General features: G+C 44.4%; 2 protein-coding genes across 2 annotated transcripts in view; both read right to left on the bottom strand.

Moving 5' to 3' along the window:
* The window catches only part of RPS2 (ribosomal protein S2), a 181,080-nt gene that overhangs the window by 99,108 nt on the left and 63,578 nt on the right, over positions 1-18,394 (bottom strand). The window lies entirely within an intron of this gene.
* On the bottom strand, positions 6,198-16,649 carry LOC142463241 (NADPH oxidase organizer 1-like). Its single transcript, XM_075565741.1, has 8 exons — positions 16,535-16,649; positions 13,589-13,669; positions 13,159-13,234; positions 11,598-11,778; positions 10,290-10,480; positions 9,708-9,812; positions 8,204-8,321; positions 6,198-7,202 (listed from the first exon to the last, which is right to left on the bottom strand). The coding sequence occupies exons 1-8, from the start codon at positions 16,604-16,606 to the stop codon at positions 6,707-6,709; spliced, it is 1,320 nt and encodes a 439-aa protein (XP_075421856.1). The 5' UTR covers positions 16,607-16,649; the 3' UTR covers positions 6,198-6,706.

Genomic DNA, 18,394 nt, shown 5'->3' with positions numbered 1-18,394 from the left:
CTAACGGGGATCTTTAAATCTCAGTAACGAGGCATTAAGTGCGGATTTCAGCCGTAACGAGCCCTTGCGTTACTATAACGCACGTTAGTGCTAATGATATGCAAAGGGGGCGTTCCCTCTAACAGCGCCGATCCCCAGGGCTCCGTTATCGTTACCGCAGGGATATAGCGCTACGTTAGGTCAGAGCTGAATGTGGCGTCACTCACACCCACACCCTGAGATAGGCCTGTTACAGGGTACGTGTAAGACCGCAGGCAGCTCTGATTTAACCATTAGATTGTTATTTACAGGGTTATTTTCCTCTCCGGTCTGCTCTTCTTTTACTTTAATTACACACCTAATCAGGGTCTGCATGGGGTAGGACAGGCTGAACGCTATGTTATTGGAGCTAACGCAGGGCAGTGCTAACTTCATAAGCCTGCGCTAATGAGATCGCTGACGGCCGTTGTTTTTGCATATAATTAGCTTTGTGGATTGGCATTAAGCTCAGGGAACAGGACCGCCCGTTACTGATATGGATAACGGGACGTTATGAGCCCGGACTTAAGGGAGGTCTATGGATGTGCGTCTTCATTTCTGCAGACCCTATAACTGATTTTTTTCATCCTCAAAACTGTGGTCAGTGACACGGCTCACGTTATTGTGACTGTCTGCAGTGGCCTGTGACACAGATTATGTTATTGTGACTGTCTGCAGTGGTCAGTGACACGGCTCACATTATTGTGACAGCAGTGGCTGTGACACATGGTCACATTATTGTGACTGTATGCAGTGGCCTGTGACACGGCTCACGTTATTGTGACTGTCTGCAGTGGCCTGTGACACGGCTCACGTTATTGTGACTGTCTGCAGTGGCCTGTGACACGGATAATGTTATTGTGACTGTCTGCAGTGGCCTGTGACACGGATAATGTTATTGTGACTGTCTGCAGTGGCCTGTGACACGGCTCACATTATTGTGACTGTATGCAGTGGCCTGTGACACGGATAATGTTATTGTGACTGTATGCAGTGGCCTGTGACACTGATGACGTTATTGTGACTGTCTGCAGTGGCCTGTGACACTGATGACGTAATTGTGACTGTATGCAGTGGCCTGTGACACGGCTCACGTAATTGTGACTGTCTGCAGTGGCCTGTGACACGGCTCATGTTATTGTGACTGTCTGCATTTGTCTGTGACACGGCTCACGTTATTGTGACTATCTGCATTTGTCTGTGACACGGCTCACGTTATTGTGACTGTCTGCAGTGGCCTGTGACACGGCTCACGTTATTGTGACTGTATGCAGTGGCCTGTGACACGGCTCACATTATTGTGACTGTCTGCATTTGTCTGTGACACGGCTCACGTTATTGTGACTGTCTGCAGTGGCCTGTGACACGGCTCACATTATTGTGACTGTCTGCAGTGGCCTGTGACACGGCTCACATTATTGTGACTGTCTGCAGTGGCCTGTGACACGGCTCACGTTATTTTTTTTAACTGATGTATTCTTGTTCACAAAAATCCACATAACACGGGAGATCAGAGAGTTCCAGCACTGAACACAATCATCTACTGAGATCATTGCGCATAACCAGCCATGCTACAGCCAACACCTTGTACCAGGTTCTGTAATTCACTTATCTCACCTCTCGTGCTTAGGGTTGCCACGTGTCTTCTCCAAAAATACTGGACACAATGGTGCTTAAGACCAACACCCCTCTTACTGCTCCATGCTGTTTCCTCCTCTCCTTGGCCCTGCCTCCAGACTCCTGACAGCTCCTCCTGGTTGGCTGCATTACCCATCAGCAGATAATGAGGATGGAGGAAGCTGCCCAGCCCCCTAGCAACAGCCCAGCTCTCTCCCTGCTCGGTAGAAATCCCGCGGCCCCCCAAGCCGGTCAGGTCACTGTGTCCAGAGAGGTAATACCAAACATATACATGTCCAGAGAGGTAATACCGGTATACACATACATGTCCAGAGAGGTAATACCGGTATACACATACACACCCAGAGAGGTAATACCGGTATTACCTCTCTGGGCGTGTATGTGTATACCGGTATTACCTCTCTGGGCGTGTATGTGTATACCGGTATTACCTCTCTGGACATGTACACATACACGCCCAGAGAGGTAATACCGCTATACACATACACGCCCAGAGAGGTAATACCGGTATACACATACACGCCCAGAGAGGTAATACCGGTATACACATACACGCCCAGAGAGGTAATACCGGTATACACATACATGTCCAGAGAGGTAATACCGGTATACACATACACACCCAGAGAGGTAATACCGGTATACACATACACGCCCAGAGAGGTAATACCGGTATTACCTCTCTGGGCGTGTATGTGTATACCGGTATTACCTCTCTGGGCGTGTATGTGTATACCGGTATTACCTCTCTGGACATGTACACATACACGCCCAGAGAGGTAATACCGTATACACATATACACCCAGAGAGATAATACCGGTATACACGCCCAGAGAGGTACTGTAATACCGGTATACACATACACGTCCAGAAAGGTAATACCGGTATACACATACACTCCCAGAGAGGTAATACCGCTATACACATACACGCCCAGAGAGGTAATACCGGTATACACATACACGCCCAGAGAGGTAATACCGGTATACACATACACGCCCAGAGAGGTAATACCGGTATACACATACATGTCCAGAGAGGTAATACCGGTATACACATACACACCCAGAGAGGTAATACCGGTATACACATACACGCCCAGAGAGGTAATACCGGTATTACCTCTCTGGGCGTGTATGTGTATACCGGTATTACCTCTCTGGGCGTGTATGTGTATACCGGTATTACCTCTCTGGACATGTACACATACACGCCCAGAGAGGTAATACCGTATACACATATACACCCAGAGAGATAATACCGGTATACACGCCCAGAGAGGTACTGTAATACCGGTATACACATACACGTCCAGAGAGGTAATACCGGTATACACATACACTCCCAGAGAGGTAATACCGCTATACACATACACGCCCAGAGAGGTAATACCGGTATACACATACACGCCCAGAGAGGTAATACCGGTATACACATACACGCCCAGAGAGGTAATACCGGTATACACATACACGCCCAGAGAGGTAATACCGGTATACACATACACGCCCAGAGAGGTAATACCGGTATACACATACACGCCCAGAGAGGTAATACCGGTATATACATACACGCCCAGAGAGGTAATACCGTATACACATACACGCCCAGAGAGGTAATACCGGTATATACATACATGTCCAGAGAGGTAATACCGGTATACACATACACGCCCAGGGAGGTAATACCGGTATACACATACACGCCCAGAGAGGTAATACCGTATACACATATACACCCAGAGAGATAATACTGGTATACACGCCCAGAGAGGTACTGTAATACCGGTATACACATACACGTCCAGAGAGGTAATACCGGTATACACATACACGCCCAGAGAGGTAATACCGCTATACACATACACGCCCAGAGAGGTAATACCGGTATACACATACACGCCCAGAGAGGTAATACCGGTATACACATACACGCCCAGAGAGGTAATACCGGTATACACATACACGCCCAGAGAGGTAATACCGCTATACACATACACGCCCAGAGAGGTAATACCGTATACACATACACGCCCAGAGAGGTAATACCGTATACACATACACGCCCAGAGAGGTAATACCGGTATACACATACACGTCCAGAGAGTTAATACCGGTATACACATACACGCCCAGAGAGGTAATACCGGTATACACATACACGCCCAGAGAGGTAATACCGGTATACACATACACGCCCAGAGAGGTAATACCGGTATACACATACACGCCCAGAGAGGTAATACCGGTATACACATACACGCCCAGAGAGGTAATACCGGTATACACATACACGCCCAGAGAGGTAATACCGGTATACACATACACGCCCAGAGAGGTAATACCGGTATACACATACACGCTCAGAGAGGTAATACCGTATACACATACACGCCCAGAGAGGTAATACTGGTATACACATACACGCCCAGAGAGGTAATACCGGTATACACATACACGCCCAGAGAGGTAATACCGGTATACACATACACGCCCAGAGAGGTAATACCGGTATACACATACATGTCCAGAGAGGTAATACCGGTATACACATACACGCCCAGAGAGGTAATACCGGTATACACATACACGCCCAGAGAGGTAATACCGGTATACACATACACGCCCAGAGAGGTAATACCGGTATACACATACACGCCCAGAGAGGTGATACCGGTATACACATACACGCCCAGAGAGGTAATACTGGTATACACATACACGCCCAGAGAGGTAATACCGGTATACACATACACGCCCAGAGAGGTAATACCGTATACACATACACGCCCAGAGAGGTAATACCGGTATACACATACACGCCCAGAGAGGTAATACCGGTATACACCTACACACCCAGAGAGGTAATACCGGTATACACATACACGTCCACTATTACCTCAACGTTTTTACTGGACAGAGTGTCTCAATCCAGGACAGTCCTGTTCAATACTGGACACCAGGCATACCCTACTCGTGCTGTTATAACTGAAAGAACACAATGTGCTGCTAATTTTATTTGTTTAAACTTTATCTGAATGTGACCACCACCGCCCTGGTCTTGTCTCTAGGAGCCAGAACACCTATCAAATCCCGCATCTCACACTCCATTCTTCTCCTCACTTTTAAAGCTTTACACTCTTCTGCCCCTCCTTACATCTCAGCCCTAATTTCTCGCTATGCACCATCCCGACTCTTGCATTCTGCTCAAGGATGTCTTCTCTCTACCCCTTTTTTTATCTAAAGCCCTCTCCCGCCTTAAACCTTTTTCACTGACTGCCCCACACCTCTGGAATGCCCTTCCCCTCAATACCCGACTAGCACCCTCTCTATTCACCTTTAAGACCCACACCTGCTTAAAGAAGCATATGAGTAGCACGCGTTGCCATGGCGATGTGTCGCCAAAGACCCGGCAGAGAGCAGGTAGGGGAGTTACAGAGGCCTCACGCCTCCCCCAGCATTTAATTTAAATGCCATGGGAAAGAGGGCGGGGCCTCTGTAACTGTCACGCGCGCACGCCGCCCCCCCCCTCTAGAAATTCTCCCCTCCCTCCCCAGTTTGCGCACCGCTGTTATAATACATTAAAAATGTAATTCAAAATGTAATTCAGAGTTGGTGTGTTTTTTGTTTTTTTTAAATGCTACAAGTATTTTCTCCGTACAGAACTGATTTGTTACAAAAAATAACAACACATGAAGGATAGTGCTTGGTCTGCAGCTTTAAACCCTAAAAAAAAGTCTGTTAATAATGTTAGCAACTTAATTCATTGCTATGTATTAACCAAAGATATATTTGACCCAGCACAGATATTTTATTATACAGGTTAACAATTTATTATTTTCCCAGTACTGCTATTATAAATAATAATACACTAATATCATTACTAACATATAAATAAACAAATACACATCATTCTGTTTTCATTTAAATTGTGTCAATCAGGTATTCAATACGACGCGGTGGGTCCAACTTTATTTCAAACCACTGTTCAGCCTTCAAACAAACAACGCACATTTTATGAAAGTTTACACTTCTTTTTAGCACTGAAATGCTGATGCACAAAAATAATTAAACAAAATTGATTTCAGCACTTTGATACAAAACATGATACATGAAACATTTTCTAAATAATGCATTTAAGTCGTTTTAACCGGTTCGTTACCAGAGGGACAAGCAAACACATTACCTAGCAATGCAATACTGACATCTCACAGGGTTAAAGGGCTATCTACCAAATGTACTGTATTAGATCCTGTTGCAAAGAAACAAGATATTTTTGAAGTTGTGATCTCTGGTTGGGGCTGGCATGAAAGGCTTGCATTGCTGGCCCTACACGGACATCTTTACAGAACCACAAAAATGTTACCACCGTAGTTCCTGAAGAATGCTCTTGCGTCACATGCTTTCAGCTTCATGTTAACCCAGGGGTGGGCAACTCCAGTCCTCAAGGGTTACCAACAGGTCGGGTGTTCAGGATATCCCTGCTTCAGCACAGGTGGCGCAATCAGAAGACTGAGTCACTGATTGCGCCACCCGTGCTGAAGCAGGGATATCCTGAACACCCGACCTGTTGGTGGCCCTGGAGGACTGGAATTGCCCACCCCTGCGTTAACCCAACAAATCCAATCAGAACCACTGAGCTTTCCCCATCCCCAGCGATGCCGCTTTTCTTGCGGCAGATGAGTGAGTTTTCCTCTCTGCGGTGGAATGCCGCAAGACCCGGCAGCAGGACAGCCCAAGACTTTTTCCACTTGTCACCCCCTTTGGTAAATCCACTCCAATTCATTTGACATCTACACATATTATTTCCCCGTTTACTAAGCACATCTAAAATTTCAGGTAGAGAAAATTCTACTACGAGTATAGCTTTACCGCTAAGTGTATTCATGCCTATACAGGACATTATTCAGGCAAAGTTGCCAAAACAGGTTTCAGCCTCCCCCGCCTTATTATAGTTGATTGGAGAGTGGAGGAGAGGATAACAGTCCTGATCATATCAGTCCTGTTTCTCCTCCAGTTAGAAGCCACCTGGTAGTAACCTCTGTCCTTGCTAGTCCTTGACTCCCTCCAACACGGAAGGTCTAACTAATGACCTCTGCACTGCTCTCCTGGTGACGGTGCTGCATTTCTGGATGATTTCCCTTGGATTCGGCCGTGCCGGTATTTTTGGAACACAAGAAGCTAATTCAACAGCCGACACGCAAAGGGAGCTTCTCACTGAGAAGTTGTCATCGGAGCCAGAATTCAGCTTCCCGAAGCTACCCGTCACACTGTCCAGGTCGGAATCCATGTCAGACCTGACGGACACACCGCCCAGAGAGTGGGACCTGTCTCTCTCCCCAGGATTGCCGCTGCCAGCCTTTCTCTGGTTGTACAATGCTGACCTCGGGTGTGGGAAAGCATAAACCTCCCGGTTTCTTGTCTCTTTCCGCAGGTTTGGGGTGGAGACGTATCCGTCCCGGCTGAGAATATTCTCTAACTTCTGATACGGGTTGCTGTACGGCCGCAGGTAGATGGACGGGATGTATCCTGTTCTGCTATTGGAGCTGCAGGAAAGACAAAACAGCCAATTACAGGAAACGTGTTAGCTGCTGTTCTCTGGTCTTCCCACAGAGTCCAGAGTGGGACATTCTCCAGGTGGAAGCTCAGCAGGGATAATATATAGGAGGGTTATTTTCTTATGTCTCAACTGGGGTAAAACCCCTGCAAAGATCAGCACCAACTTTATCAAAGAAATAAATCTTATTGAAAGCAATTGGGGAGGTTCTAAATCAGGTGCCATTTTTTGGCCACAGTTATGCACAGACTGATATCAGCCAGCTGCACACCACACAAAAACAGCCTAATGGATGTTTGGGGACAACTGCCATCTTTGGTATACCCGATAGTAACAGCCAATACATTCCCCTTTGATAGGGGTGGATCTTTTCTGAGCTTTGCTTGTATAACTTTGCCTAATAACAGGGCTATTTAAAAGGGATGACTTGAGTGTTGTCTCACAATTACACAGTGGGGTGAAGGTTTTTTTGCTCTTGCTAAAAATAAACAAGAGTTTGATAGGAATAACACCTGTGTGGGCAGATGTATGGGCGGGTGTTACTTGTACACACACACACACGTTTTTATGGGATTATTTACTAAGGTGTCCTGGCTGCAGAACCAGAACAAAGCCCATGCAAAAAACAAACAAAAATAAAACAACTCCAGTTCTCGAGGACCACAACAGGTCAGATTGTCAGGATATCTCTGCTTCAATACAGGTGGCTCAATCAGTCCTTGCTTCAGTGCAGGTGGCTCAATATTTGACTGAGCCTCTGATTGAGCCACCTGTGCTGAAGCTGGGATATCCTGAAAACCTGACCTGTTCGGAGGATCTGTAGAAATGTACTTGTGGCATTCTACGTGCGGCTGCTTTAATGCCTCTGATGTTCAATTATAATGCACCTTTTGCTTTCAATTGATCGCTATCACCGCAATCCCAATACCTGGAACAGTTATAGTTCTGCAAATAGACAACGGCAGGTAGCCGACAGGAGAGAGCGCTCACCTGATCAACCACCAACCATTGTCCGACTGTTTCAACACTTTCACCACCAGTCCGACGCTAACGGAAAGTTCATCCGAGTTCTGAGCCTCAAACGTGTTCACTACGATGCAAGCTGTGCCTGCAAGGAAAAGAAGTGGGTGAGGATCCGTTCCGGGAAAAACCTCTGTCAAGAGACAGCATGAAAAGAAAAGTGTGGAATAGTATAGGGTTGCCAGACGTCCCGTTTATATCAACGGGATTGTCCCTTATTTCATTGACATGTCCCATTGTCCCAGAACGGTCTGTCCGGACGCAGAATTGTCCTGTGTTTTAGCGCCTTGACATGAAATGCCTGCCCTTAAAGGAACTGTAATTAAATCAGTTATAAAAATGTAATCGTTAAATTATTAAAATAATAAAGTTAAGACACTGCCTGGTCATCTCATAAAACCATGACCCCCACCCCTATAGGCGTTACTTTTTCACCCCCTACTATTTTCTAGTTTAGGGCGCGTCTTTCCCCATCCGCCAAGACCAGAGAGGATAAAAACCAGAGAATATAGCGGTCAAGCAGGAGGAACCGTTCAACTCGAAGCGTTTGCAAATCATCACTCAGTGTTAAAGTTTGGCTGTGCTGTCTATTAATATATTGTTTTTGTCCAGAGACACTGTTATAATATCTTGGATGGCAATTTTGAAGGTCAGTCATCCCTCATTATGACGTCACACTTTCATACTGGATTTCGGCGCTCTGTATTATAAAAACTTTAATGTGGCAACCCGAGAATGGTGGGGAGGTACGATGAGCGTTAGACATCTGGCCAGATGTGGGTAGTGCCTGAGGTTAAACTCTGCCTTGTGAATTGAAAGCGACTGGCCCTTTAATAGTGCGCATTGCTTCGCCATGACTTACATCTAAAGCTATACCAGTTAATAGGTCTCTTTTGGCACCTACCGGCAGCATATTAAGAAGGGGCCACTTACACAGGATGTCAAGAAGTAAGGAGAAGCGGAGTCCCGAGATCCTATATGTGACCCTCTTACAGAACAAGAGGTAACTGGCACTGACCCCATTTAGCCTAATATCACTCCTAGGTCTTCTAGTTACACAAGTGGTGCAGAAAGAGCACCTGATTTAGCACGTTCGACAGGTAAAGCATTGATGGGAATCAGGGTATCCCTGGAGTTGAACCCCATTTAATTTTACCTCCGGGGACCTCCTGGTTTCTGAGATACATACTAGGAACGCTGGTACTTCCTGGTTGCTTAAATCACCTGTGTCACATTATCCCGCGTACCACCGGAGATTGAATCTTCCCGGAGCTGAAATTAACGCGGTTCAGCTCCAGAGACCCTTTGCTTCCCAACTATGTAAAGAGAAAAGGGTGCACATGGGTTGTGTCATTTGGGGCCTAATAAGAACGTGTGTGTGTGCAAAGTACAAAGGAGCATTTCTCACTGATTGGTGCCCAAACCCTTATTGTTTCTAATATAAATATTAAGGCATGAATAATCCTCAGGGTACCTTCTGCTGGGCAGTCCTGGGCTGTACAACGTTCTTCTGTTGCCTTCAAGTACGGAGCTGGAAACCAGGCCAACTGCATGTCTCCATTCTCTACGAGCCACCATCCTGTGACACAGTGATCATTCAATTAAACTGCACACAACAGCAACTAAGAACATGACATAACAAGGCCTTGCAGGAGAATAAAACAAAAACCAGGGAGAGGTCACTTTTGATATAGGTTAATACAGTGAGTCAGAGATCTTTGAATGCAGTATAAGGGTTTCTCATGCAAAGGGGTCCTGGATGAGAGGTGGGTGTGGAGAAATCCACTGAACTAGACACCCAATCATGAAATATGGCTTCTATCTCAGCAATCCTCTTAGTTTATTACAAATGAAAAGCCAACAAACAAAGGCCCACATTGACACCCCAATATGTGCATGCGTGACATTATCATGCCACGTAGCCATATTATAACTTGAGAAAGAACTGTGCAGTTACTTTCTCTCGTTCCGAGTTTCGTGCAAGAGACGCCTCTAGCGGACCGATTGGGTCTGTGCAGAATGGATCGATGCGATAAATGATGCACTAGGAAGGTACCTGTGTTTTCTTTCATTAACACGTCCAAGAGCTGATGGCGCTTCACGCTGAAGGGCTGATTTCTCAGGTCAATGGTTTGAAAGTCTTCAGTGCAGAGATATCTGGCGGAGAAGAGAGGTCCAGAGACGTCTGGGATAGGACTAGGGGTGATGCATCGCTTATCTTTTTTTTCAGGGAGCATTATTACGAGGCTATAAAAACACACGGTCAGGAGTTAGTTTACAGTAGTGGGGCTGGATGTACTTGCTTCTTGTTTTATTTAACCCAATTCAAAGTCCTCAAGGGCAACCAACAATTCAGGTTTTAAGGATATCCCTGCACAGGTGGCTCAGTAGACGACTGATTGAGCCACCTGTGCTGACGCAGGGATATCCTTAAACCTGACCTGTTGGTGGCTCTTGAGGACTGGAGTTGGCCGCCCCCGGCTTAATGTATACTTCTCCTTGTGCAATCAAATGTTTGTGAGATACGGTTAAGATGCCAGTGAAGATAGGACAATTTCAAGCCCAATTATTAATTATGCTATATTCTCCATATACATATATTTTCAGCATGTAACTAGTTAAAATAAGTAATTTAGTATTAAGTCACAAATTATATTAGAAAATGATTAGCTGACTCTGCAAAGATAAGCTGAAGACAGCCAGGTGTATAAATGTTTTAAACCTTGTATATTTAAAGCCTGCTGAGTTGCAAGAGTTGGGAATCAAAAAAGTTAGTTAAATAGATAGTAGTAAAAGACAATACAATAGAGATGGGTCTTAAAAGATAAGGAACATAAGATTAATTATAGTTACTTAGTGACAGAACAAAGAGGTTCTTCTAAATCACAGTAAATATTGCTTTAAAAAAAAAAAGACACTGTGTTTTAATGTTAATGATTGACTAAGAAGATTTGGCTGACACTAAGAAAAACAGGTATTGCTATGTTAAGACTGCTTGAGGAAAAAGCTATAAAGATTGTATTTGGATTTATAGAATTCAGAATCATTTAGCACCAAGCTAAGAACAAGCTAAGGATTCTTCACTCTATATCTGAATTCTATGTACCTGAATGATGTGACTGACTGAAATGATTCAATGAAAAATGTTTTCTATCGTCTCTGAATAAATTGGGAAAAGAACCGGACCGTGGACTATTTGATATATATTGAACAGTGAGACATTTATTTGCACCCATCTATTGAACAAATGTTCAGCCAGTTTATAACAAAAACTTCCAACTGTCTATTAAAACTCTGCAGTGTACTTTGTAGACCCTCATAACATACAATGTTCCCACTCCATTTCCCCAGGGTTCACACTGACCTGTTTTCCGGGAAGGAAGGATTGAGGTCCTGGATCCGGAGTGTGAAAAACTGGATCACAAATTGGCACTGGGAGATCTTGGCATCCAGTGCTAGCAATGTTTGGGAATAGGTCTCCAGCAGACGAAGTCTTTCCAAGAACCGCCGGTTACCCTTCCTCTTTGTTATTGTACGAGGGGCATCTGAGGATGGAGAAAATACTATTGTTTCAGTACATTACAATTGTTAGTGCATGAAACGAGCAATCCATCCAATGTCCTACGTGTGTTTTTTTTCTTAATAAATCAGTTCTGTAGCATTAGATAATACTTACTCCATTTTGTTTATTCAACTCTTAATGGCATTTTTAATGGGTTTTAATATACTGATCATCCTTTGATTTCTATAGCCGGCTTTAGCACACCTCCCTAGCAGTGCAAGATCTTTGCAACACTTTCCTGTTTGTGATAATTTGTTGCCAATGTTACCTCTCTAATAGCGTGTCTGATATCAGATGCATTGTAAGGAACCCCAACCCTCTCTAATAGCACGCCTGATATCAGATGCATTGTAAGGAACCCCAACCCTCTCTAATAGCACGCCTGAGATCAGATGCATTGTAAGGAACCGCAACCCTCTCTAATAGCACGCCTGATATCAGATGCATTGTAAGGAACCCCAACCCTCTCTAATAGCGCGTCTGAGATCAGATGCATTGTAAGGAACCTCAACCCTCTAATAGCGCGCCTGAGATCAGATGCATTGTAAGGAACCCCAACCCTCTCTAATAGCGCGTCTGAGATCAGTGCAGATGCATTGTAACATTTTCTGTATTTGGTGCAATTTTCAAATGACCTGAACATTTCGGGGAACCATTTACAGATGCCCGCGGAACCAAAGGCTTCCTAGGAACCCCAGTTCAAAAACACTGATCTAGAGCAATGATACAATGAGCAAACAAACCTGCAAATTACTATCATTACACCCTTTTCACATTTTTATTTTAAAAGGGGGCTTGTGTCGAAATAGGGACACCAGACATGACCGCACAAGATTCACCTTTCCAAATAAAGTCGTGTGTTTGAATATTTGCTACGTTCAGTTTGTCTGGATGTCTTTAACACTATGCTGCATCACGTCATCCTGGGGTTTAAATATTAAAGGAAACTTTGAAACGTAATTGCGCAAAGAGAGTTATTTCCTTTTTGCGCTTCATAGCATGAAGGTTTCAATGTTTTTTGCTCCATTTTGCCCATATGTGTCATCTTGCGGTTTGGGGGGGAGGGGGTCGCGTCATTAGGAGAAGTTACCGATGTCCAAACAATCCACCAGGTTTGCGGTATATGAACTATCTGCCTTCTGACAATATACACCAGCTGAACATAGCGGTTTCTACATTTGAGATAACTGTGCACCAACTATTGCAACAAAACATCCATATGCATCTCCGTGTTAAACAGTGAACTTTCTACTGAACACATCTGCAGTTACAATGTTATGATTGTGTCTGCAAAATTCCACAAACAGTACATCACTGTGTATACTGTCAGCACTATATTCAAAAACAATATTCTGATTATCACCTTTCAGCTTGGGGATTGTTCGCTCGGATTTTTTCAGGGCTCCGGCTTCCAAGGGGAATTTCCTTTTAAGTTCTTTCTGTGACAGAAAGATAAAACATTCACATTAGGGAGTTACTTTATAAAACCGACCCAAACTGACAACTATAAGGAAAACAATCCCTGCCTTGAGTTCGCCAGCGCTTCGCCAAACATGTCATCAATGTGCTTTGCAGTTTCACTAAATATACTAAATTCTCTAAAATCCCTAGATTCGCTTAATACTCAGAGTATAAACAGGACATGCCATGTTTCGTGCACTGTCTGGCGATGTTTCCTCTGCAAATCTAAGGCTCGTTTTATGAGACTATTACCCTTCGAGGCGTGACAACGCGTTTTGCAGGCAGCTCGGGGACTGCAAGAATGTATCAGTTTTTCTTATATTTTTTTTTACCTGGAAGTTTTTGAACTCTTCAAATGTCCGATAAATGAGGACGTTCTGCTGGTCAGACCACATCACGGAAAACATGTAGGCCTGAGGGGGGAAAACAGGACAGGTCGGGGGTTATACAGCTACCCCAAGAATCTCCCTCTGCTAGGAACTCAGATTATGTGTGAGAAGGAAAGAGACGGAGAATCCAGTGCAGTCAAATTCTTCTCTCCTTTTACATTTCCAAAACGCTTAACCCAAGGGTTCTCAACTCCAGTCCTCAAGACCCCCCCCCCAACAGGTCAGGTTTTCAGAACACAAACCTTTGTGCAGCCCTGAATAGAACAGAAACTGGACTACTACATGTATTAAACCCCCACCGCTGGCAGAAAATGGGTCATGGGTGCAGCCCCAGTTACATTGGAGGTGCATCAAATTGAGCCCTACTGTGCCTATCAAAAGCCCAATTTCAGACATTCGTACCTCACCTAATGAGTTGGGGTGTCGTGGTTAAGGCAAGGGGTTCTCAACTTTAGTCCACTGATAGAGCCGACTGTGCTGAAGCAGGGATATCCTGAAAACCTGACCTGTTGGGGGGGTCTTGAGGACTGCAGTGGAAAACCCCTGAATTAACCTCTTTAACTCAGATTCGCTAAGCGCAGGCACAGAGTAACGGAGAAAGCATTAACTGCCATTGATTTGAGTTAGGGTGTGATACTCTGCATTGGGGAATCTCCGCCAGTGCGACATGTTTTCAAAGAAGAAATATACGCGAATACATGTGTGATACATGTAGATATGTATATTAAATATGCAGTTATGCAACTATTGTAGCTATTTGATTGTTACCCTGAGATGCATAGATCTCTCTGTCTTACTGAATACAAACTGCATCACCTGAGATTTTTTTTTCCAGCAGCAGACAGATCATTCTTAATCAATACAGAAATGTATCCAGATTTTAGTGCAGGAGTGGTCAACTCCAGTCCTCAAGGGCCACCAACAGGTCAGGTTTTCAGGATATCCCTGCTTCAGCACAGATGGCTCAATCAGTGGCTTAGTCAAGACATAATGACTCGATGGACCTATGTCTTTTTTCAACCTCATCTACTATGTAACTATGTACCTGAGCCACCTGTGCTGAAGCAGGTATAATAATAATAATAATAATAATAGTTTGTTCTTGCATTGCGCTGCTAGTTTTACGTAGCACTTTACACAGGATTGTTACAGACACAGTCCCTGTCCAGTGGTGCTTACAATGTATGTTTTTGGTGCCTGAGGCACAGGGAGATAAAGTGACTTGCTCATGGTCACAAGGAGCCGGGAATTGAAACAGGTTCCCTGCTTCAAACTCAGTGCCAGAGTCAGTGTCTTTACTCACTGATTTTCAATGGCAAAACTCGCAATTTAATGTATAGACCGCTAGGCTCTGCATCAATTTAAACACCCACGTGTGCAGCTTGATAACCACCCAACATCAAGACAGGAAACCTCCAGCACAGCTATCAAACCTATTGCAAAGCACATGGAATGTCAACATCACTTATCTGCCCTCATGATGCTGTAACGTTTCTAACAAGTCCCTAGGCAAATATCTGAGACCTGCATCTCACTATCACATCAGACCTAACCCGCCTTAAAAAAAAAAGTGGTGAGACTGTATGTATATCTTTCTTTAAAATAGGACCTACAGTCTACTCAGCACTTTAGAAAACAGACACACAAAAAACAGAACAGGGAATTATAATATAATAAGAAGTACAACAAAGTCAGACAATAGGGAAAGGAATTCCTGCCCCCAGAGCTTACAATCTAAGTGTGCCTGTACATTCACTAGACACAGGGGCTAAGCATTTGGATTTCATTTGTGCAAAGATTTAAGCAACATTAATGTATTATTGATAGAAAAAGTAGTGATACTTGGTACCCGCAATGAAAAGTTCAGTCCGCGCTCTGGCTCTTTAAACTTGGAGTGTTGGTCCCTCTCAGTTCTCTTGCTGCTTCTGTGTTTATGAGGTATCTCCCCCACCTCCAAATGTGGTCTCCACCGGAACCCCGATGGTGATACCAATATCAGCAAAACAAGAAAAAACACAAAAGCGCACCAAGATGAGAGATATATATTGTATTAGCAACAAATAATAAAATTAGTAACTTACATATAAAATTTCTTTAATAATCCCCGATTCTGGTGTCTATCACAGGAGTAGGGCATCACATAGGAAGTATGAAGTGGAGGACAGGAGAGTGAACAGAGACAGCCCCAGCGCGCGGGTCTGATCTCTCAGAACTGAGATTACCCTTCATACTTCCTATGTGATGCCCTACTCCTGTGATAGACACCAGAATCGGGGATTATTAAAGAAATTTTATATGTAAGTTACTAATTTTATTATTTGTTGCTAATACAATATCTATCTCTCATCTTGGTGCGCTTTTGTGTTTTTTCTTGTTTTGCTGATACTTGGTACCCGCTTCTTACATTGGGCCACACAACAAGTTAACAGTTAAATGGTTATTACACGTGAACATAAAAAGCTGCCTCAGAGTCATTTAACTCAAGTCTTTGCAGCAACATTAGATCTGAAATCAGCCGCTCCGAAGCTCCCTTGGACCATACCCGATGAAGGACTCTGAGAGGTTGGAAAACTTGTAACATATCAACTACTTGTTGGTCCAATAAAAGGTCCAATACCCCCCTCCTCCCTACTTTGTTACTACATGGAAGAAATGACCAACGCGGCGCCCCCATCCTTCTTTGTCTGGGAATAAAAGGGGTTGTAATACAGGTACTGCTGGCCCGTTAACTCAAAGTAATGCATTGCCCGCCCCTAGGCGCTGAAATGGTTAAGTTTCACACACAAAAAGGGACCATTCTTCACTGGACAGGTAAGGGTTAAGCCCCTGCAGAATAAACCTGTAAGATATTGGAAGAGGTAAAGGCAACGTGTGCTGTCAGCGTCTAACCTTGTGCTTCTGCTGCTGCATTAATCCGATCCCCTCCACCTCTACAGGGTGACGGCTGCTGTCTTGTGTCATGTCTGCAGAAGGATGCTCTCCACACACATCTGACAATGTTGAGCTAGTACACCTGCTCAAATACCTGCAAGGTGAGGGCGTGGTCATATCCTCCACAGCCAATCAGAAGGCAGCAGGCTCAGTAACTTTTATTTCGTGGTTTTATGGTTTGCAAAAATTCCCCGATGCAACTTCAGGAACTTTCTACAAAGATAAAATATTTTCCTTCCGGTACGGGCTCAGTCTGTGTATAATAAGATAATAGGGCACAGAATATAATGCAAACATGGAATATGCTTTTCGTTCTGTGCCTGTTTACATAACCCTCAGTTTGTATATAATAAGTCACAGTAAACAAAGTCAAATAAATTAAAATATATATATAAAAAAAAAAATAATAAAAAAAATATATATATTCATGAATATAATAGTAAACAATAAAATAATGCATTCATTTTTACATTACATTGGCTGTGTTCATGCCAGAGAATAAAACCCTGTAAATAACCCCTGTATAGGAGTTAGCGAAATTTCAGTGAACCCAGTTTAAACCCAAGTGTCGAGTGCTTGCGACAGCGGGCAAGTCGCTGTGTCTCCCTGTGCACCAAAATGGACTCTATGTTTAACTTGTGCCTGACAAATTGCGGGTGCAGCACTGTGTACACCCCCTGCAGCCCTGTGTACACTCCCTGCAGCACTGTGTACACTCCCTGCAGCCCTGTGTACACTCCCTGCAGCCGTACGGGAGAAACATCCTGCAGTATAAATATCACAGAGTGATAAAGTGATATGATATTATATGATGTGTAGCAAGCTCTTGGTTGACTTGAGCTGGAGATGTGTCTCCAACAAAATAATCCCACTTCAGAGGGCAGACACTTAAAGCAGCAATTCCCCCTGCTTGGGGCTGGTCGGGATCCTCTGGAGCTGAGACTTGCTATTTGTAGCTCCAAGAAACACCCAGTTCCCGAGATATCTACCTTGTGTTTTCTCTCCCTTTAGGGGAAACAAAATGGCTGCCAAATCTCACAGGGCCCGGAGACCAATAAAGCTGCAAAATCAGGTGCAGTTTTTCCCCCCCTTCTTGTAATGCAGCGGGGATTCTTTAATAAATAGCTCTGTCTGTGACCCAAAGGCCTTTTCTTTTCTGGTCCGCTACTGTGCCGCGCTGCAACTGCACCGCAACAATGTGGCTGGTATAATTATCGGGAAAAGAGAACAATTTATATTGTTACCGCGCTGCAGGCGTGCGCTGGCTGCACTGTGTATCATACAATGCAACCTCTGCCAGACACAGTTACAAAGAACAACAGCGGTTTCTCTCCTAAACACCTTATCTACGCGAATCCCACTAAATACACAGCCAACTCTATGGGGTATATTCTCAAAGCTCGAAATGTTCAGATCCTTGCAATCTGACACCGACATCCGTGTCTGATCTCACAGAACGGCAATCTGGCAGCTTTGAGAATATCAAATAGTATCATTTTGGTGAGCGGTATCTCACAAGTTATACTTATAGTTTTGAGAATATACCAGAATATACCCCAATACAGGGGCGCTCTACTAAGATCCTCAAGCCCCCCCTACCCCCAACAGGTCAGGTTTTCAGGATATCCCAGCTTCAGCACAGGTAGCTCAATCAGTTCCTGCTTCAGCACAGGTGGCTCAATCAGTCCCTGCTTCAGCACAGGTGGCTCAATCAGTCCCTGCTTCAGCACAGGTGGCTCAATCAGTTTTCGACTGAGCCTCTGATTGAGCCACCTGTGCTGAAGCTGGGATATCCTGAAAACCTGACCTGTTGGGGAC

The sequence above is a fragment of the Ascaphus truei genome, chromosome 11, assembly GCF_040206685.1.
Source record: "Ascaphus truei isolate aAscTru1 chromosome 11, aAscTru1.hap1, whole genome shotgun sequence".
Taxonomy (NCBI): Eukaryota; Metazoa; Chordata; class Amphibia; order Anura; family Ascaphidae; genus Ascaphus; species Ascaphus truei.
Note: the sequence above shows the minus strand (reverse complement) of the source record. Positions and strands in the feature narration are given on the sequence as shown.

Excerpts from the sequence above, each read along its gene's own strand:
- LOC142463241 (XM_075565741.1), bottom strand. The coding sequence starts at position 16,606 with ATGACACAAGACAGCAGCCGTCACCCTGTAGAGGTGGAGGGGATCGGA. Across the intron at positions 13,235-13,588 it reads AAGAGTTCAAAAACTTCCAG|AAAGAACTTAAAAGGAAATT; the intron begins GTAAAAAAAAAT and ends TTTCTGTCACAG. Across the intron at positions 8,322-9,707 it reads CCAGGACTGCCCAGCAGAAG|GCACAGCTTGCATCGTAGTG; the intron begins GTACCCTGAGGA and ends TTTTCCTTGCAG.